At 50.3% G+C, this 21,226-nt stretch overlaps 1 protein-coding gene across 3 annotated transcripts in view; it reads left to right on the plus strand.

The window, feature by feature from the left end:
- The window catches only part of CORO1C (coronin 1C), a 73,028-nt gene extending 59,694 nt beyond the window's left edge, over positions 1–13,334 (plus strand). The window contains exons 4-11 of one of the 3 annotated variants that reach the window (XM_028527610.2): positions 87–216; positions 2,594–2,775; positions 3,916–4,035; positions 5,022–5,126; positions 7,087–7,232; positions 9,278–9,335; positions 9,439–9,684; positions 10,892–11,599. In XM_028527610.2, coding sequence (XP_028383411.1) covers positions 87–216; positions 2,594–2,775; positions 3,916–4,035; positions 5,022–5,126; positions 7,087–7,232; positions 9,278–9,335; positions 9,439–9,684; positions 10,892–11,011 — 1,107 coding nt within the window. In that variant the 3' untranslated portion in view covers positions 11,012–11,599. Of the gene's footprint in view, positions 1–86; positions 217–2,593; positions 2,776–3,915; positions 4,036–5,021; positions 5,127–7,086; positions 7,233–9,277; positions 9,336–9,438; positions 9,685–10,891 lie in introns of all 3 variants that reach the window. The other 2 variants (XM_028527611.2, XM_036014529.1) reach the window with 2 other exon arrangements.
- The last annotated feature ends 7,892 nt before the right edge of the window (positions 13,335–21,226 follow it).

The raw sequence follows: 21,226 nt of genomic DNA on the forward strand, positions 1-21,226 counted from the left end.
GCTCATGCAGAACAAGTCTCCAAACTGATGTTCATCGTAAATGTGGTCATGAAAGATGGATCATCTTTGTCTCCCTTTTCCAACAGGTGTGGCAGATTCCGGAAAACGGGCTCACCCTTTCCCTGACCGAACCTGTGGTGATTTTAGAAGGCCACTCAAAGAGAGTGGGCATTGTGGCCTGGCACCCGACCGCCCGCAACGTGCTTCTTAGTGCAGGTAGGGGCCACACAGCCCTCTCTTTTCCCTTGTCGTTGCTTCTTGCACCCCTTTTCGTGGAGGGGAGCAGCAGATGCGTGTGGCTGAGTTCTGGGCAGTTCGGAGCAGGTCATCAGGAATCCGTGGTGAGGCGCTGAGACGCAGTGCTTCCCCCGACCGCCTGTGCACGTGTGCTCGGGCTACTCGGACAGTTGGTGGGAGGTAAACACTTCCTACATAAAAAAAAAAATGAACAGATACCTGCTTATCTATTTGCCTGTAATTTCAGCAGGTCCGTGGTTCCTGCTGGGGCCCCCACGGACCACAGCTTTAGTCATTCCTGATGTAGGAGATGGGACACAGGGGAACCAGGAGCTCTGGGTTCCGGCCTGGTGTTGCTGCCAACTTCCGGGCGACCCTGTTAGGCAAATATCCTTCTTCCTTTTAAGAAATACTTACATTTTTCTCCTTATACAAGTAGTATGTGTATAGTATAGAGAACACATATAAACAAAAGGAAGAAAAAAAATCACTTGTAACCCCACCACCCAGGGGGACCATCGTTATTACCATTTGGTGTTTCTTTCCAGAAGATATTTCTGCACGCACATAAGTGTTGTTGATCATGAAGATGGAGGAGAGACTTTGCGTGTGTGGTCTTTTTCCTGTGCCTGTAATGGTCTTCCCATGATATTTTTAATGACTCCCTGAAGAGTCCATTGTTGGGATACCTCAATTTTTTAAATCAGCCCCTTATTTCTGGACTTTGAGGTTGTTTCTGATTTTTTACTTTTAAAGCACTTTAGATTCTACTTTTAAAAAGAGAAGCGGTACAAAGGGCAAGAGGAAGCTCTGCGGGGTGATGGAAATACCCTGTATTTTGATTGCGATGGTGGCTACGTGAATACATGTTTGTCAGAACTTAATGAATGTATGCTTCTGACGGGTGCACTGTGTTGTGTGCAAATTACACCTTAATGCAACTGGCTTATAAAAAAGGACACTAACATTAGTGGTGGAATTTTGAAGCTTTTTCCCTCGACCAGAGAAGAGGAGGGGGGCAGTTCAGTTTTTAACTGGGAATAAAGGATGTTGATGATATAGTGAGTTAAATAAAAAATGTAATGCCAGGTACCTACTGAAACCAAGGACTACTTTTCAAAAAGACACTACGTAGGATTCTCTTCTTTTAAAATCACATTGACTGTGCCTGGGAACCCTTCCATTGTTCTACTCAGAACCTCAGTCTGATAAGGAGAGAAAACAGTTCCCAAGGTGGAATTCCATCATGGAAAATTTCCCGCTCCTCTTCTCATTGAGGTCAAACTTACGGTAGTATCAGCAGGCTGATCCCCATGCTCCCCTTTGCAAGCAAAGGAGAGGAATGGTTGGTTGCAGCGTTCTGCATATTTTAAGACTACGCGATCCATCCTTGGTGGCTGAAGTTACCTGTTCGCCTGTGAGGAAGAAGGCAGAGGAAGGGTCAGGCCCCGCCCTAGAGCTCCACTCCAGCTTCCTGTGGTGCTATGCAGTGTGTCCGCCCTTCCCTGCTGCTCCCTCTCGGGTGACTTAGGTGCTCTGGGTATTAGTGGCTCATTTTCCTGAAGTGCTCGCAAAATTGATTTATTGGCAAGAATTCACTTTCAGCATGTCCATTCCTTATTTTTTCTTCATCCTTGACATAATGTCCTGGAAGCAACAAATGATGCTGTTTTCAAAGGGGTCTCAGACTCAGGGCAGACCTTGAAGGAAGGGTGTGGGTGCGCCGAGGGGCTGTGGCTGAGTCAGCAGTGCGGCCTCCCAGGGGCCGGTTTCTGAATCTCCGTGCCTGTGTGATTAGTTGGGCTTCTCAGGTCAGGCCAGTCTCGGCCTGTGTTCTCTCCCCTGTACTTAAACTCGCTGCAATTTGCCTGTGCTTTTAATCCAAGACCATGTTATACAGCATCATTGATTTGAATAGCCTGCCCCCTACCACCTGTGTTGAGTGTCCTAAACAGTTATTTCAGCTCTTTATTTTTAGTTCCTCTGGAAAAGAAGTGAGCTGTATTCATTCTGACACTTGTTTTACTGGGAAAGGAAACCGACAATTACTTGGTGTCCACTCGCCCTTTGAACTCTTTAAAAAACGTAGGGTTCCATTTTCTTGCAGTTCTTTGTTTTGTTTGGTGGTTGGTTTTTTTGTTTCATACAAACCCAGACTTAGCAGGTTGTATTTTTCCTTTAACACTGATTTCCTTTACACAACTGTCATTTTTTTAGTCACTTCAGATTTTAACTCCTAGTCAGTAGGGCCTCTTGTAAAGCACCCTTCTCTCAGTGTGTGTCTTCGTAGTTTTCATGAGCGTGCTGCTGTACAGGTATTTCTAATATCTGGGCGCGTGCTTGTGCTTGCTCTCAGGCTGTGATAATGCCATCATCATCTGGAACGTGGGGACCGGGGAAGCCCTGATAAACCTGGACGACATGCATTCGGACATGATTTACAATGTGAGCTGGAACCGGAACGGCAGTCTGATCTGCACGGCTTCCAAAGACAAGAAAGTGAGGGTGATCGATCCTAGGAAACAGGAGATTGTTGCTGTAAGTACTCTGGGGACAAAAACTCCAGTATTTGTGGCACCTAAGTGAGTGTGAGCTGTCTGCTTTTCAAGGCAGGCCGCAGGGGCTGCTGGCCGGCAGACCCTTGCCATGTGCAGATGCCTGTGGATCAGAAAAGGCTTGTCCAGGCTCTGTCTCTCAGTCACTTCAGAGTCGTACATTTCCAGCTTCTACCCAAGTCTTACCTCTCATTTGGTGACCACTTTTCACAAAGAAATAAAGTTTTTGTTAGTTCATTAGAACTGTTAAGAGTCGACGAGTCTAGATCAGCTAACCCAAACAGTTAACTGCATTCCCGGCTTAATGCTGAATATCGATGAATTGATTCCCACCCCATTCCCAAAATGACTGTTAAAGTGTTTCACAAAGATGCAGCAAGTTCTCTCATCAGCTCAGTGTCTTAGCTTCTGCCACCTAAACCAGGCCTCCGCAATATCACCTCATGGCAAAAGGCAGACATTTGGGACTTAAATCAGGGTTGAGACTGAAAGCATTGAATCCAGGAATGTCTCACTTCTCATGGGAGGTCCTAAATTGCCTGTCTCGGAGACTCGGGGGTTCTGTGGCTGTCGTGCTTCTCTGGAGTGGGGCAGCGGTTGTAGCTGGTGCTCACGGAGCACTGGGACTCGCTGGCCCCCCCGCAGAATGCTTTCCCCAGTAGGACCTTCCAGGGGGTGGCACTAGCACACTCTCATCGAACAAACAAGGCTGGGGCAGGGGCTGACTAGACTGGACTCTCTGTCCTATGCGATTGGTTGACACTAGGCATGTCCAACCTGAAGCTTATTATCCTCTTGAGAAACAAACATTTGGCAGAGATCTGTCACGTTTTGTTTTTGCAGTGCACGGACTTGGGTGGGCAGCAGGGCGTGGTGGAAGGATGGAGGCTTGTGAGTCAAGCCCTAACCTAAGCTGAGGGGCCTTGACCAAGTCGTTCAGTGTCTCCTTCCTCATCTGGGGAGGAGAGAGGGTTATTAATGTGACACACACACACACACACACCAGCATGAATGGCGTGCGGGGTGTGGTGGGGTTCGGGGTATGGGCCCCCACCTTTCCACCCCACCTTCCTTCCCGCAGTTTGAATGTGTGTCATGTGCCTCTTGGCTCTCTGTCCCCCAGGAAAAGGAGAAAGCGCACGAGGGCGCGCGGCCCATGAGAGCCATCTTTCTGGCGGACGGCAACGTCTTCACCACCGGTTTCAGCCGCATGAGCGAGCGGCAGCTGGCTCTCTGGAATCCGGTATGCCCCGTCCCAGCCTCTCCGCCGGCTTACTCTGAGCCTTCTCTTTTCTCACTGGGTCTTTGGCTTTGTACGTAGATTGTGGGGTCCTCAAGGTAGTTTTCCGAACTCCCACTTGTCTTAAATTGGATGTGAGGTTCTCATCCTCACTACACTCTTTGCTAAATGTCTTTCAAAAATGCATTTGTAATACTCCCAAGGAGTCTATGTTGATTATGTTTTTTAAAAAGAATGCATGAGGAATCCACACTTGGGAAATGAGTTTTAAACTTGTTTATTAAAAGATATATGAAGCTCTGGCCAACGTGGCTCAGTTGGCTGGACGTCTTCCCGCAGAACAAAAGGTCGCTGGTTCGATTCCCAGATGGGGCATATGCCTGGGTTGTGGGTTTGGTCCCTGGTTGTGGCACTCACGAGAGACGACTAATCGATGTCTCTCTCTTATGTTGATGTTTTTCTTCCCCTTCTTCTCCCTCCCTACCCCTTTCTCTAAAAATAAATAAATAAAATCTTTTTAAAAAAATAAAATGGAAAAATACTAAACTGCGCACATGGTACGGTCCCTAGCTGTGTGTGTACCTGTGTTGGGAGGAAATAGACCAAAATGGTCATCGTTTCTGTGGGACGCTGGCATATGAGACGATTTTTATGTTTTTCCATGTAACTTTTTAAAGAACATATATTTATTTCATAATAAGAAAAGAGTACTTAAAAAAAGTCACAAAGGAGAAGGGAGTCCTTGTCACAGAACCACACTGCAGCGTGCCTCCATTGTGTTTTCCCGTCGGCGTAATTTTCAGCAGGTGGCATCCCATTTAGTGTCCTTGCGGGTAGTCACCTGTATGAATATCGTATGTGCATTGTTCACGCTTTCATTATTCTAGGGAAATAGCTTAGTTAGGGATAAAGAATGCATAGTAAGATTATAAAAATTGATACTTAAAAAAAGTGTGTGTGTTTGTTTTGTTTTGTTTTTTGTTTTCCAGAAAAACATGGAGGAACCGATTGCTCTTCATGAAATGGACACTAGCAACGGGGTATTGCTGCCTTTCTATGACCCCGACACCAGTATCATTTACCTGTGTGGAAAGGTACGCGGTAATTCTGACGTTTAATGTTAAAATTAATCCTGTGGGAGGAAAAGGTTACTCTCCAGAGATTTAGTGGATGGGCAGTGTATTGTCATTTTAATGAATTTGATGTGTGGGTGTCTGGAGGTAAAACAAAAATGGATGATTTTGTCGTGTTTTAGGTGAGACTGGACAGTTTGCAACCTGCCAGTTGTGTGGTGCTAACAGGCCACGCTCGTACCGCTGACTGAAGCGGGGCTCGGGCCTGGGCTCGGGTGCCGGGTGCAGCGCGCCGGCAGGGAGCACGCTGTCTAGGGAGACGGAGAGTGCGTGCTGGCGTTCTCTTTTGTTTGTTCCTTTGCACATTTTACGTTTTGTTTTTGTTGTGTTTTTGTTTGTATGTGTGTGTGTATGTATTTTTGTATGCTCGTGTCTTGTACTTGCCTGGTGGTGCTGTGTGGCTGGTGATTTTAGATTTCTCTTAATTGGTATCATGGATGAGGAACCAGTTCGCCACATGTAATGCCACAATCGGGATAGTTCCGGATTGGCGTTTAGTACCTACAACTGCGTGCCGTGCTGTTACAGAGAAGGGTGTCGGGGATGTGAGCTTTTGAGGCCTCACAGCCACCCCGTGTCAGGGCCCTGGGCTCGAAAACTTGCGGCCTGATTGAAGTTCCAGGAAGTGACAGTTGTTCCAGGAAGACCCCACACTGCAGCAGAAAGCTTTCCTCCTGCCTGCCGCTCTGCGCCTAACTAAACTGCGGGCGGCCTTATTATTATTATTATTATTATTATTATTATTATTAATTTTAGTAGGTGCTAACCTCATTATTACTTTGTAGATTTTTGGAATAAATGAACTAATAAAAATGGAGTGATGTAGGCCCTCGAACCTGTTAGCGTACCCCTTGCTGGGTGAAGCCCAGAATGCCTGCCTTCTTGTGGTTGGCTGAGCTGCTGCAGAGCTGCTTCACATTTTTATAGGTCAGTTACTTAGAAACGAGATCTTGTCTGTTTCCTTGAGAGTCGTTTTCCCTCAGATGTTAACGGCTACCATAGACTGCTACCATAGACTGCATCGAAACAAACAAAGGACCTGTTCCCCAGGGGTCATTAGCACTGGGCGGAAAATCATTTTTAGTTCGCACGGAACAAACAGTGTGCGTTCAGCTTTTTTTCCATTGCTTTAGACCTTTGTTTATTTGATTGAAACAAATGGAAATCATGAAGACAGACAGGATTGTTAGGGTGCGATACGGCCCAGCTGTGTGTGTGTGTGTGTGTGTGTGTGTCTCCATACATACATATTTACGTCTCCCCCAGGCAGAATTGCCCCCATTGTTCAGGTTGCTGTAACTGTGACAGTTCTTTGGACTTAGACTAGCATATGCTTCAGATCTCCAAAAAAGATCTGGCCATTCTAAGCAAGATCGTTGTAGAAATTTATACATTGCAGTGAGATAGCAAACCTTGTGAAGTTAAGTACAACTAACGTTTATTAACTAGGAAAACCTTAGTTTTTATTATTGTCTGACGGTCAGTCGTGCCCTCAGGTCCCTGAATGACACTGCCCTGTGCCCGTGAACTTATAACTTAGACCAGTAGTTGCCCTCTGGGCAGTCCTCCGGGTCCTTTGTTTGCGTTTTGAAGTCGAATTGCAGTGCAGTTGTTTGGCAGAGGCGGGGACATTCCTGCCCGGACTCTGTCTGACTTGGAGCCTAGACCCCCTGAAGTAACACTGAGCCTTCAGTAGGGGGCAGCGGAGACTGCTGAAAGGGCATGCTGGTGTTTGGGAAGCGAGGGCTTACCCTGCCAGGATGAGGAAGCACCGCGTGCTTTAGGCAGGCCTCCTGAGAGGAAGAAGAGTCAGCCGCTGTAGCAGAGTCCTAAGCAATACATGGCTTATCGGGGAGAGAGACACCCCTTAAATTAGCTGTGTCTGTCAGTAGTGAACACACTTGCGTCTGATTTCTTGTAGGGTGACAGCAGTATCCGCTACTTCGAGATCACGGATGAATCCCCCTATGTCCACTACCTCAACACATTCAGCAGCAAGGAGCCTCAGAGAGGGATGGGTTACATGCCCAAGAGGGGGCTTGATGTCAACAAATGTGAGATTGCCAGGTAAAGAATCGGCACGGTAGAGCCCTGAAACCGTCCGTGCGCTACAAGAGCAGCACAGCTGGCTCTGGAATCCTGCGATGCCCAGGCCCTTCTTCCCCCGGGTGCGGCATCAAGTTGGTGTCTCACTTCCTGCCCGTACTTGGAGCCACGGGGTTTTAGAGCAGGGGGAACCTTTCCAGATCATTTCATTTACTCTAACTGTGCCCCCTCCATTCTTCAGATTATATAACTAGGTGGGCAGCAGTTAAGTGGCTTAGCCTGCGTGTATCGGACACTTACTTGAATAGTGAAACTCATCTCCTGTCTTCAGGCTGAGGCTGTGGCCACTGTCCCCTGGGAGGCAAGCAAGGGAGAGGCTGCCCCTGGGGTGGAAATAAGGGATGGTCTTCCTGCCCTGTGAGGGGACCAGCCAGGTTCCAGCGTGACTGGTGGACCCCGTGGGCCCTGAACTACAGACGGCAAAGACCCGCAGCAGGGAGCTGGGTCGGGGTCCCTTGGTGTGGGGAGTGCCATAGAATCCCCGCCTCTCTGTGCTGCTCTGGATTTTAAAAGAATGTACCGTATTTTTCGGACTATAAGATGCACTCTTCTCCCCACCCCACGCCCAAATTTGGGAGGAATAATGGTGGATAATGCTGCTGTTGAGTTCTGTTTACATTTACATTGGTAAAATATTATGTTATTTATGTTATTAAATATGTTATCACATTTTTTGCTTCAAAAATTTTTTTCCTATTTCCCCCTAAAACCAACATGCGTCTTATGGTCTGAAAATGTGCTAATGTTCCATGATGCTAGCGGGCTTCCTAAGGTGCAGGCTCTTTTCTCATACCGGTGAACACAGGTCCTCGGGCTGTTTGAAACAGCAGAACAAGTAGCACCACGTTACCAGGCTTAGGCCCCAGTACCCATGAGGCAATGCTGCGTTTCTATGGAGGCCACGGAGTTTTTAAATAATTGACACATCTTTAAAACTAAGAATTTTAAGCCCTTTTTATATTAATCGGTGTGTTGGGTTTTTTTTTTAAATACATTCAACTCTCTTTAGCTGGAGTAATGAAGGAAAGGTCTCACACATAATTCAAAATTGTGGTTTAAACCATACTAATCAAATGTACTTCAAAATATATTGAATTTGAATTTAAGATTATATTCAGCATTTGGGAACACATTTATTTTCTTGTCACCTAAAAGTTTAAAAAGCCATAAAACCATCCAGGACCCCTCATTTATTGTGTCTTGAGCCTTCATCCAGTGTTGGGCACTGCATGGCGTGCTGCACGGGCCGCCCCTTTTACCTCGTACAGCAGCCTGTGCGGCAGGCAGGTGCGCGCTCACCTCCGTGGTGAGGGGGAGGGCCTTGAGGATGGGGAGGCGGTCACACGCCCAGGCACTGCGGTGGCTGAGCTGGGCATCAAACCCAGGCCATTGTTTTCCCCACTGCACTGACTGCAGAGGTTTCATGCTTTATGTTCCTACTCTTTCCACGTTTGAGACAATTTCAAATTTTTGAGTGTTAACTATGTTGTGGCTTGCTTGAATGACAAAACATTAATCCCTGTGATTATTTTCTTTTTTCTTTAAAAAAAAAATCAGTTTTGTGCTTAGTTTGACCACCTCGGGTTGGCGGAAGAGCTGGCATCCAAGTCGTAGATACTACCTGATTTGTAGGTGTTCGTTCTCTCCTGTCTGTGGCCTGGTGATTTTTCGTAGCTGAATCATCGTCGGTGGTGGTGTCGTTTCCACCCCAGCTGATCTGCCTCCAGATCGTGGGAATTCCACCGTCACGGTCAAACACAGGGCTCCTCCTGGTTCTGGTCCCCAGTGCACCACTTCCTAGCGTAGATACTCTCGGCTCCCGTTTTCTCATCTGTACTCTGGGAGTCCTAAGTTCCGCCTGCTCCACGGGGCGGGGCAGCCGAGGTGATGGGCAGAGCATCCCCTGTCCATGCAGCGTTGTAGGAAAGTGGCTGTCGTGGAGCCTGTTTGATACTTGGCCTCCTGTTTCACTTAATGCAACTTTTGCCTTTATTTCCCTTTTGAAGATTCTTCAAACTTCATGAGAGAAAGTGTGAGCCTATTATCATGACTGTTCCCAGGAAGGTGAGTGCCCAGTTTTCTAAGCAATCTTTGTTTTAAAGAGTTTTTCAAATCTCCCACCTTTCTTCTTCCTTACCTAAGGGTTTCCCCAAAACGTCTCTTACAGTCGGACCTTTTCCAAGACGACCTGTACCCGGACACAGCGGGGCCGGAAGCAGCGATGGAGGCAGAGGAGTGGTTCGAGGGGAAGAACGCAGATCCAATCCTTATCTCCTTGAAGCACGGATACATTCCAGGCAAAAACAGGGACCTCAAGGTGGTCAAGAAGAACATTCTAGATAGCAAGCCCACTGCAAACAAGAAGTGTGACCTGATCAATGTTTCCAAGAAAACCGCAGACACGAGCAGTGTGGTAAGGACCACAGGAAGTTGAGGGGGGGCGGTGTGCTTGCCTGGCTCAGGCCTGGTCCTCTAGAAAGCTCCTTCCAGTCCTGCGCACCAGCCAGTGCCGTCCCAGCTGTGGGCAGAAGGGGGTCTCCATGAAGGATAGTGTGTGCTTACTCACGCGAGTCTCCTCAGTCGTGACACTGGGATTGTGGCCACGTTTGGCCTCTTTAGTTCTTCATTATAACGCCTTGGTCCCCTGTGTCTTCAGGAGTAAACTGGAGCCCCTGGGTTCTTCTTAACCTTCTTTCCCCAAACTGTGTACACCTCACCCTTCTTCTATTTGGGTGAAGTGAAACACGAGGGCACGGGGTCGCAGATGCCAGGCAGAGGAAGGCGGGAAAGAGGGCGTGCCGGGTGGGTTCAGATGTTGCTGAGGGTCTGAGCAACAGAGGTACCTGGCAGTGAGTAGTATGTAGCCACAGAGATGATCTCAAGCATCCAGGCAAGAACCGTTTCAGTGCAGTGATGATGGAAACCGCCGCCTGACGTTGAAGACCCGCATGGTGCCGGCGCGCGCTGCTGCGGGGGGGGGGGGCGGGTTCCAGCCGGGGAGGGCGGGGAGTCGTCAGTGGGAAGGTCAGTGGGAAGGTGAGCGGAATGACGAGCAGGCGGAGTGCTGGCGTTTCGGTGTGACCGAGGAAGCACGTGAGTGCAGCCTGTGCACTGCGTTTATTTCAGGGTTTCTAAAGGAACCATCTCCACACGGGTGAAGCTCAGGCTCTTGAGAATAGTTAGCAGGCAGGGCAACGGATTTCGCTCCCAAGAATGTTCCCCCCGGGAAATGGTAGGAGCTCCATAGCCTCTGGAAGTTTGCCCCTCGCCCGCGTCGCATCCAGGTCACTTCTGGTGGAGCTGCAGGATTGGGAGTTAGGGCGGCCTCAGGGGAATTAGTCTTGTCCTGCAGTTTATCTGTGTCCTGAGAGTCGGCCCAGGTCGGTGCGCAGGCACAGAACAGGAAGCGGCACTGCGGCCCAGCGCCGCTGCTTGGCTGGGGCCGTCCGGTGGGCCGGCCGGCGGGAATGACTTGCTGGTGGGGCCCAGCCTGGCAGCGGTAGCTTGCCGCTTTCAAAGTGGAAAATCCCACCGAATGCCTTGTAGTTCTCAACTGCTTTGGACCTTGTGGGGTGCTTTTTAGTCACCTCTTCCCTTCCCTCCTCCTTTTGTTTTCTTAGCAAAATGAAGCCAAGTTGGACGAGATTTTAAAAGAGATCAAATCTATAAAAGACACAATCTGCAATCAAGATGAGCGTATTTCCAAGTTAGAAGAGCAGATGGCAAAGATAGCCGCCTGAAGGTCGACCCCCACCCCCCAGAATGGGAGCAAGAACTCGTGCTTGGTAGCTGGTCGTTGGTGTGGTCCCAGGGAGGGCGCGAGGGGGGCACTGCCGTTTGGAGACACTCATTTCCGGTTTGTCAGCCAGCGATAGGCCACATTCCAGTAAGAACTCAATTCGTCTCCCAAATTCGCAGAAACAAAATGTGATTTAAAAGCTGGGCTTTTTATCAGAAAGCTTTTTTGATGTTTTAAGTGTTTATGTGACTTGTTGAACTTTTAAAAGACAAAAGTGCTACTTTTAAAATCCAAGATACTCTGAATTTTAGAAACCCAACCAATTCTGATTCAGTGTCGTGCCCAAGTACCTTTTTTTAACAAATAGGGACCAATGCCACATTGCTTTTTATATTTCTTTTTTTTAATGTTGCCAAAACCAAAAGTAGCTTTTTTTTTTCCTTTGTATTTTGCTACTTTGCAGTATTTGTGTGTGGTTTTATTTTTTTTTCCGTAATCTGAAAGGGACAGCACTGTGTAAGTTTATAAACTAAATGAAGATAAGATATTATTTTGTATAAACATTCATCTGAAAACAATCAGAGCAGTAGCCACATCGTGCTGGCTCGTTCGCAGCACAAACCTGGTCATCTTAATGACTGTACCCGAGGAAGACTTGAAAAATCACGTGGATTCGTATTACCACCCCTCTCATTTCATTGAGTCTTCTGATCAGAAATGCTCATCGTGTCGTTTCCTTTCTCTCCTTTCTCTTTCCTAGAAATTGGGTGGTTGTACCAGAATGGAATTTCGCTTCTTGGTTACCCTGTGCTTCAGATGATTATAACCTAACCTAACCTAAACTAGCACGTGTTTCTGCAGTTTTGTTCCCTCCGTGGGCTCTGTCGCAGTCCTCACCCCAAACATCATGTTTCAGGTTTCGGCCAGTACTCGACAAGGGCGCCGGGACGAGAAGACGCATGTACTGTGGAGCGTTCCTTCTTGCCCATTGCAGCAGCTTGCCCAGCTCTCGAGTACATGGGGGCCCGCAGGCTAGGGAACTGGGAGGGGAGCGGTGGCCCTTTGTGATCCTCTGCTTTCCTGCATGTCCTGTGCTGTCCCCGTGCGGTGCTGGAGGAAGGAGTGGCTCTCGGCGCCACCAGAGCTCCTGCCCTGCCCTCTCCCTCATGGAGGCAGCCGCCTCTCTCAGGGCTCCCCCACCCCACCATTCCCCCTGCTTCCTGCCTTTCAGCCCGCCGCACTCTGCTGAGGTGAGGCCAGGGGGTGCTACCGAGTACTGAGGCTTAGGAGGACGGTCTAGAACGGAGCAGGACCAGGAACGCAGCTCTCTGCTGTAGCTTCAATGTGCACAGATGTGTCCCTCTGCACCCTCCACACAGGCTAACCCACTCTACCCCTCCTGCTTGCACCCAGGCTATGTCAAAGCACAGAGGCTCCCCCGACTCGGGGGGCCGGAGGCCGGGCTCCGATCACCTGTCCATCCCAGGGTTAGCGAGAACTTCTCTCCACTTCCACTTTTTCCTATTGCATGTTTGAGAAACAAGATTTAAGGAGCCTCTGTTTTGCAAGGAGTGAGTGTCTGTGATTGAACGAGAAACGTATAGTGCCATTGGGACCACGACGGGAACCCGTTTGCCTACGTTCCTGCTGGTGTGGGGACGGGACTGGCTGGATGCGTCTGAATGCAGGGAACCAGGGCGGGGTGTGGACGGGGGGCTGGCATGCACGGCCATGCTGGGGGTGACGTCTGTGTAGAAAAGGTACCGTGTTCTTAACTGACGTTGGGATCGCTGTCTCCACAATTTCAGGGCATCTGGATGTTCGGTGTGGTTTTGTGTGTGTGTGTGTAAGCGTATTTTAATATTGATGTGGGTGATGAGACGTAAAGAAAACAGTAATTACGGTGACTTGTACATGTTTCTTTACCAACGTAATCTGCTGAGGGCTTCGTTTTTAAGATTCAGAAATGTTTTCAGGTTCCCATGTCAAATGAATTAAGTAAACAAAATTGTTGCTGATGCTGGTGAGACACCACAGGAACTGTGGTCCAGAGAGAAGGGGGAGGGCAAGGAAAAGCTGTCCTGACCTTAGTGTGTAGCTTATGACTTATTTAATGAGCAATGCCCAGCCAGGCTCAGAGTCGGCGCCTGAAGCGTTGTGGTTTATTTTTCCTGTTGTGTCTTTTTTTTTTTAAAGCCGTGCTATCCCAGAGAAGAACCAGTGAATCACTCCTAGATCGGCTCTTATAGAGCGGCCATAGTATTCTGTCAAAACACTTGCTTCCATTTTCAAAGATAAAAAAAAAAAAATCATTGATTACAAAACTGTGTCCGTGTTTATTTCACACCTAGCCGTCCTTGAGGCAGCCCACACCCTCTGTCACAGCTGTCCGACTCAGCGGAACCCGCCAGGTGACTTTTTCCTCTCCAACGGTACGTGCGAGTAGGGGCGGAGTGTGGGTGGGCCGCTCAGCTCCAGCAAGAGGAGGGGACACACAGTGGGGCCGAGGAAAGTGCGTATGGGCCCGACTCCAGCAGGCCCGGGTGTTTGAGTGCTGCCCGTGGCCTTCCCCGGGGTGGGACCTGGGCCGGCTTCCTGGTCTCGGTGGCCCCTTTCTCTCATCCGCATGAGGGGCGAGAACTCCCTTCCATTGTAGATGAGACGAAGACCTCGGTCTGGCCTCTCGGGTGCCCTTCTGCGTGGCTGCCATTGTTACTGCTGGGAGCACTTTTCCGGTCCGGGCCTTTGAAACCGTTTCTTTTCTTCGGTAGAAGAAAAATTCTCTTGTTTTTGGCTGTGATTTTTATTCCTGCAGAAGGCTTTCAGGGTCATTTGAATGTCATGGTCCTCTTTCAAGGGCTTCCCTTTTTGCACTAAAACATCGTCTCATGGCACCTCAGTGATTGCGGCGAAGAACTTCCCATTGTTCTGTTTTTCTAAGTGGTATTCAAGTGTGTCGGCCACTTGGCACACAGCTGCCCTTCCTCAGACACCTTCCAAACGCGCTGTCGTGTTGGAGGGAGCGGCAGCCAGGCCCGTGGTCAGTGCGTGCTCGCAGGAAGTGGAAGTTGGGGGATGCCGTCTGCAGCCCCTCGGTGCCCGGCGTCGGGGGGAGACGCGTGGTGTGGGGTGTTTACGACTGGCTGCTTTGCCCACTCGGCGCCTCGCTTCTTCGCCAGGAGACCCAACAAACAGATCACCGTGTGGCCCCAGACAGGCCCCGTTGGGGGAGAACTTCCCTTTCTTTCAAGGTGACTTCCCTTGCTGCGCTGGGTGTTGTGTCTAGAGAAACTGCCGGCTCCTCGGAATCTGTTAACTCTGAGTGGCCCAGTCGGTCTGCTTCAGCTGGCACGCGGGAGTGCCCTGCAGCCGCCGGCGGGTCACTGCCTGAGGCGTCGTCATCGGGGACACACCTTCACCTACCCAGGTGGGCTGTGCGCGTCCAACCCGGACAGTGCCCTGTGTTCCTTTTTTTTTATTATTATTAAAAAAAGTCTTTACTGTTAGAGGAAGTTTATGGAAATTGGCACAACCTTTCTAGAGGGCAGCACGACGGGTGTGTCAGAAGTCTTCAGTGTTCTTTCTGCTGACCCAGGATTTTGTTCCAGGAAACTGGTGGGAGACATGTTCAGGAATTAGAAGAGTCAAAAGAAGTCCAGCGAGACCGGTTAGTTCACTTGTCACATTCATGAATTGCAGGACTGTGCAGCACAGGCTGCAAATGCCAGGCCCGCGGGCCGAATCCGGCCCGGCACCTTGTTTCTACCCGGCGGCAGCGCCGGGAGCTCCCTGCCCCTAGTGAGGAGAGGTTACATTCATACAGTCCTAAAGTTCCATCCGGCCCTTTGAGGGCAACCACGAGGCTGACGTGGACCCCAGTGAAAAGGAGTTTGTCACCCCTGCTGCGTAGTTATTGGAAGCCGTTGACTCTTATTTCAGGGTGTCGGGTGGCCACCACCAGGTATATTCCAAGTGCCCCACGGTGAACTGTATTACTGATGGCATCAGAAAAGTAAAATTTGTGTTTAAAAAGAATTGTCTCCCACTCTCCCTGCCTTGAAGTCACTTTGAGGTAAATGGCGTCAGTTGGCTTCTAGAAGTACTTTTTCAAAAGTAAGGTGGGGGAGGGACGGCAAGTCCGTTAGACCTGTTCATGCAAACATAAAAGAGCAGAATTTCTAGTCAGGAGGCTAGGCCGGGCCCCACGAATAAAGATAAAATAGAATAACCACACCAGAAGGGATCGTTTCTGGCAAACCCTTTTAAGGGTATAAGTATACGTGATGTATATTTAAATTTTTTTAATTTAGATTTTTATTTATTTTTACCGAGGGAGAGAAACATCGATGTGTGGTTGCCTGCCACACACCCCCTACTGGGGACCTGGCCTGCATCCCAGGCATGTGGCCTGACTGGGAATCGAACCGGCGACCCTTTGGTTCACAGGCCTGCACTCAAACCACAGAGCTACACCAGCCAGGACTACGTGATGTGTATTTATGTGTAGCATAAATGCCACAAATGTTGCTATGTGGATTTAGCAATTTTTAGTAATCTTATGTAATTGGATTTTTCTGAATTTCTAAATTTCCTATAAACGTCTTTACCCCCAGAAAGGAACGGTTAGAAGTAATGTATGCACGGTGCGTGAGTAACCCGTTGAAAGCGGCACCCGAGTCGGTGGTGGGAAGGAAACGCTGTGGCCGTGTGAAGTGGCGCTGGGCGCGGAGACTCCCTAGGGCCTCCCGCGGATGCAACGTACGTTCTTAATGGAGGCAGTAGTTACAGGAAACATTTTTGTTTTTCAAATCTGTAAGAAAAAAGCAAGTTCCTTCTTTTTTTTTTTTTTTTAGATCTTATTTATTTATTTTTAGGGAAGAGAGGGAGATAGAGAGAGAGAAACATCAATGTGTGGTTGCTGGGGGTCATGGCCTGCAACCCAGGCATGTACCCTGACTGGGAATCGAACCGGCGACACTTTGGTTCGCAGCCCGAGCTCAATCCACTGAGCTACGCCAGCCAGGGCTTAAGTTCCTTCTTAATCTGGACTTCAGACTGGGGAGAACATTTTAAATCCCAAAGCAATAGAATAAGTCACATAGGAAAAGATAGATTGGCTCCATAAAAGTCAAATTACACAAGACCTGAAGACGTCAAAAAATGAAGGCTGTACAAACTGGGAAATACACTTTGAACCCGTGTGATGGGGACAATACATTTGAATGCTTGATCTCGGTCCCAGCTGCCACCTCTGACTGAAGTGGGGATGGCATCACCCCCTTGGCAGAGTGTGTGCGATTTTAAGTCCCAGAGGCAGCATTCCTGGACCCCCACCCCACAAACGTAGCCCACCAGCAAACGGACTGGCACAGACTTGGAGGGGGAAGGCCTCTGCTAGGAGACACTAGTCACAGTGTGCTCTGTGACCTTCCTCCCCTGGCGAGCTTCTGCAGGAGGTGGAAGGGAGAAGTGGGGAGTGAGAAATTGCTCCAGCGTGAAAGCTCCTCGAAGATAAGATAGCGGCTAAGACTGTAGGAGTGGTTGGCATGCAGAGGAGGGTGGTTTTAGGCTCGTGGGATCTTTGAAATACAGCATGATTTTATTGCATGGAATTGAAACTGAGTAAGAAAACTGGTTTTAAGGGCCTGAGTAAATGGGGGGCTGGGCATGGAAGTTTGGGGTGAGGAACTCGGCTCACATGACAGACTGCATGGTAGGGGACCTTGGCAGGTGAAGCCTCTCCGTGACCTGGGATGCCTGGGGTCAGAAGACAAAGGAGGAACTCCACTTCAGTGCTCGGCTCAGAAGTCGGCGGTTGAAATGCAAGTGGTCGGACTGGTGGGCCTCTTCTGTGACCAAAAGAGACCCACGCGCTCTAGAGTTTGGGGACTGGCCACTAGGTGCTTAGGTTTTTCTCTTTTCATGGAGACTTATTCACATCTCAGAGACTAAGTGAATTTGGGGGAAAAGGATTTTGGGGTTTTGAAACAGCACTGTGGAGAGGTGACTCCGATGGGATCCCAGCAGGCAGTTCTGGGTGCAGGGAAAGCTTTGGGGTGGCAGAGACAAGCAGTGAGTGTTGCAAAGGGGAAGAGCAAGGGGCTTGCCCGGTACCGGGCGCTATGTGCATGTGCCGGGGCTTCAAGTACACGTGAGGCACCTCCCCACCTTCACGGCCAGCCTGCGATGCAAGTCGACTGCAGTGTGAAGGGCTCACACTCGAGGTGCCTGGGTGCCCTGAGGGGGTGCGGGTTGCCAGATTTGTTTGAACTTCACCTCCACCAGGTGCCCCTTAGGTCCCAGCAGCGGGGCTCGCCTTCATCATAGCCCTGTTTCGTTCCTAACCCTACCTAGTCCTGTCCACCTGCCGGACATGGTTCTGTTCATCCTGGCATTCACTGGGTAACTACTTGTTTATAGTGACAGTGTAAAGGTCTCGGAGAAAACTGGAGCGAATGGCCTAATGGTCCAGCAAGGAAAGGTGTTGGAGCTCCGTGCCCCGAGGGCTGAGAAGTCAACCATGGGGATTTCAGGATGAAATCCAAGTGCTGAGGCTACAGTGACGAGCCTGAGAACTGGGAAGCTGCCCGGTGAATAACAGGAAGTTGCTGCAGGTTCGTTTCCACGCCAAAGTGCTCGTTGGGTCGTAGGAGGCAGACTGCGCATCTCATGGTTACCAAACAAACGCCTTGGCTGTGTCCTGCCGCCCTCAACCACAGTTTCAAAATGACAAGTGAGTTATCACCCTGGCTAGTTTCTTCTAGAGGCAGCATATCCGAGTATCAGAAAAGATGGCGACCCTGGCTGGCGTAGCTCAGTGGATTGAGCGTGGGCTGTGAACCAAAGTGTCACAGGTTCGATTCCCAGTCAGGGTACATGCCTGGGTTGCAGGCCATGACCCCCAGCAACCGCACATTGATGTTTCTCTTTCTCTCTCTCTCTTTCTCCCTCCCTTCCCTCTCTAAAAATAAATAAATAAAATCTTAAAAAAAAAATAGATGGCAAAGTGAAGGTTTTTGTAATTCAGTTTATTGGGGTGACATTGGTGGGTGGAGATTCTCATCTGGGCCCCTGGCAAACACCTTTCCTTATAGAGACCAGGCCAGTTTTTGACCTGGTTCCTCTACCTCCACCCACTTGTTCCCTTTTTTTGCTTCCAGAGTGATGTTTTCTGGAACAGAATCTGTCAAGATTTCGCAGGGAGTCCCCGGTCCCCACTCTGCAGACTCTCCCATGAGGGCCCCTGAGCCCCAGCCTCCCACCCTACCTGGTTCCGATCTCACATCCCGCTTGCGGGCTGTTGGCTGTGCATATCGGCTCTGGCTTCAAACTACATCTATTCTAGCTACTTTTTTTTTTTATGATTTGATTTTTAGAGAGAAGGGAAGGGAGGGAGAGCAGCACTGATGTGAGAGAGAAACATCTTGGATCAGTTGCTTTTGCACGCCCCCCAACTGGGGACCTGGCCGGCACCCCAAGCATGTGCCCTGACCGGGAATCGAACTGGCGACCTTATGGTTTGCAGGAGGATGCCCACCCCACTGAGCCATACCAGTCAGGGCATATTCCAGCTACTTCTCACACCTCCATTCTTACCCTTCTCATCGCTGATGTGGACTGATCTCCTGTAGTAGGGTTCTCCAGATAGGATGGGTCCAAATACACTCATTTATAGAGAGTTTCATCATAAGGAACTGGGTCACACAGTTATGGAGGCCAAGTCCCGAGATCTCCAGTTGGCAAGCTGGAGACCCCGAAAAGCAGGCATCCCAGTGTGAGTGTAGAGGCAGCCGAAAAGCCACTGCTCACGCAGACCGTCAGCCAAGGAGGCCCATCCTGGCCTTCCACTGGTTGGGTGAGGCCCACCCATGGCACGGAAGCCGGTCTGCCCATCTCCACCCAGTCCCGTCCCTCCCTCCCAGCAGTGCCCTCGCAGTGCGACCAAACTTCTGAGCACACCAGGGCCCAGTCAGGTTGACACGTGATGTAACTGTCACAGCTTCCAACCAGCTTCCTGCCGTCCCCGGCTTTAGTCTTGACAGCCGGTGGAACTTCTTCAGACGCTGAGGTGGGGTGGGCAAACTAAGGTCCACGGGCCAGATGCAGCCCACAAACTGAGAACCGGTTTACATTTTTAAGTGGTTGGGGAAAAACAAAAGAACAGCGACAAGGAAGAATTACATAAATCTTACATGAATTACATGAATTCAAATCTTAGTGTCCATAAATAGAGTGCGAACATGGCCACACCCATCTGTGTGCGTATCACTCGTGGCCGCTCTTCCACATTTGTAGAGTTGAGTACTTGCAACAGAGACCCTGTGGCCGGAAGTCACGTATTTACTCGGGCCCCTTAAGAAAAAGCTTGCTGACCCCCTGTGCTTAGATTTAAAACCCTCCAAGACTTCTCATCCCACTCAGAATGTGAGCTAAAACCCTCACGCTCGGCCGAGGCAACCCTTCCCTGCAGACCCCCCAGCCCCCTCTCCGGAGGCCCCACTGTGTTCACGAGGCCTCCCGCCTGCCTCTGAGCCTTTGCACGTGCTGTTCTCTGGACCGCCCGTCCTCCCTGCCCCCAGCACCTGCGCAGCTCATTCCCTGCCGTCTTCCCCGTCACACGTATTACCCTCGGATCTGCCAGCTCGTTGAGTTTTTGATTGTCTTCCCCCAAGTTCAATGTAAACTCCACGTGGACAGGCACTTGTTTCATTCTCTGTGGTATCCCTAGGATCTGGCACGTTGTGTCAGTAAACGTTGAGTGAATGAGTTGAAAATACAGATATCTGGGTAGGGGGCACCTGTTGGATGATCCGTGTGGCAGAAATTTGCTTGCAGGACACAGCCCTCCCCCGACCACGGGTGACCCCAGGCTGGGCCAGGGAGCCCCTTGGAGTCCATAATACCTCCAGTGCGTCCTATCTGAGTTTCCGTTCGCAGGGGCCTGGGAGTTGGGGGCTCCAGGGAGCCAGCAGACAGAGCAGGCACACAGCAATGAAAGGAAGGACTTCTGGGTCCCTTTTGCTCCCTAAGTCCACACCTAACGTCCGGCTGCTTTTCTGACCTTAAATTCCATGAGATGCCCCTGGAATCCTACCGCCACCTAAGCCAGTTTGAATCGACCTCCTCCTCATGCCGGTCGGCTTCGGAGCCCCTTGAGGTCTGAGACCCTGGGCTGTTCGCCCTCGTGCTGCCAAAGCCTCGCGCTCAGGGTGGCTGTTGCAGGCATGGATTCCCGCAGCCGCTAAACCGTTCTTGTGAAACCACTGAGTCTGGAACATGGTTCTAGATGAGATTGCCCTTTGACCTTCTAGGGTTCGGTCCTCCCCTCGGTGCCCACGCCGACCCAGCGACCCCTGAGGAGCCCCGCTCTTCATTCACTCTGGAGGGCCGGCCTCACTCCGCAGGCTCGCGTCCCAGACGCCTGCCCCCACAGGGACAGCCAGAGCCGGGGCCAAACAGAAACTCCCTGCAGTCCTGTTCCCATTTCAGAAGAGGAATTGCACCCCAGCTGCCATGGCTTCAGAGTGGCCATTTCCCCTTTAAATGATTCCAATACACAAATCTCAGCCTGCCAGCCCTCCCTTCAATGGCAGAGGATGACGGGGCGGTGGGGGGGGGGGGGGGCGGCCCACTGGGTACCAGGCCTCCCTTCCCTCCCAGGGCTGGGCCTTTCATTAGAGTGGCTCTGTGCTCTATGAGACCTTTGCTTTCATTGGATCCAAGGTCCCGTGGCTGGCAGGTACATTCAGAAAGCGCTGCCCCAGAGAAAAGCTGCACAGCTGGGCTGCCCAGCCAGCTGGACTCTTGTTTGGGGGAAAGAGTGGGCTTGGCCGGCTGGATGACCTGGGCCCTTCCCTGGGCCTCAGCTTCCTCGTCACGCTGGGGAAGGCAGGGGTGGCCCTGTGAGAGACAGCCCCCTCGTGTTCCTGCAGTTTTCAGGGCTTTGAGCAGAGGGTCCGACAGGAAGTGGGCATCGTGGGGGAGGAGCCACGGAGAGGTCCCAGCGAATTACAAATAGGCGGTCGGATCTCAGCTTTACCTGGCCTGTCACAAACTGGCCCAGGCGCAAATTTGCAGGACCCCACAAGTGTGTAATTCCCCCACCCCCATTTTCCCTAGTAATGGAAGGCATACCTGGCCAGCTTGTGCCTGGTAAATGCCCGATGGAAGCTAATCTTGATTGGCTCTGGCCACCTCACACTTCCTCTCTTTGTCT

This window comes from Phyllostomus discolor, chromosome 13 (genome assembly GCF_004126475.2).
Source record: "Phyllostomus discolor isolate MPI-MPIP mPhyDis1 chromosome 13, mPhyDis1.pri.v3, whole genome shotgun sequence".
In the NCBI taxonomy this organism is placed as follows: Eukaryota; Metazoa; Chordata; class Mammalia; order Chiroptera; family Phyllostomidae; genus Phyllostomus; species Phyllostomus discolor.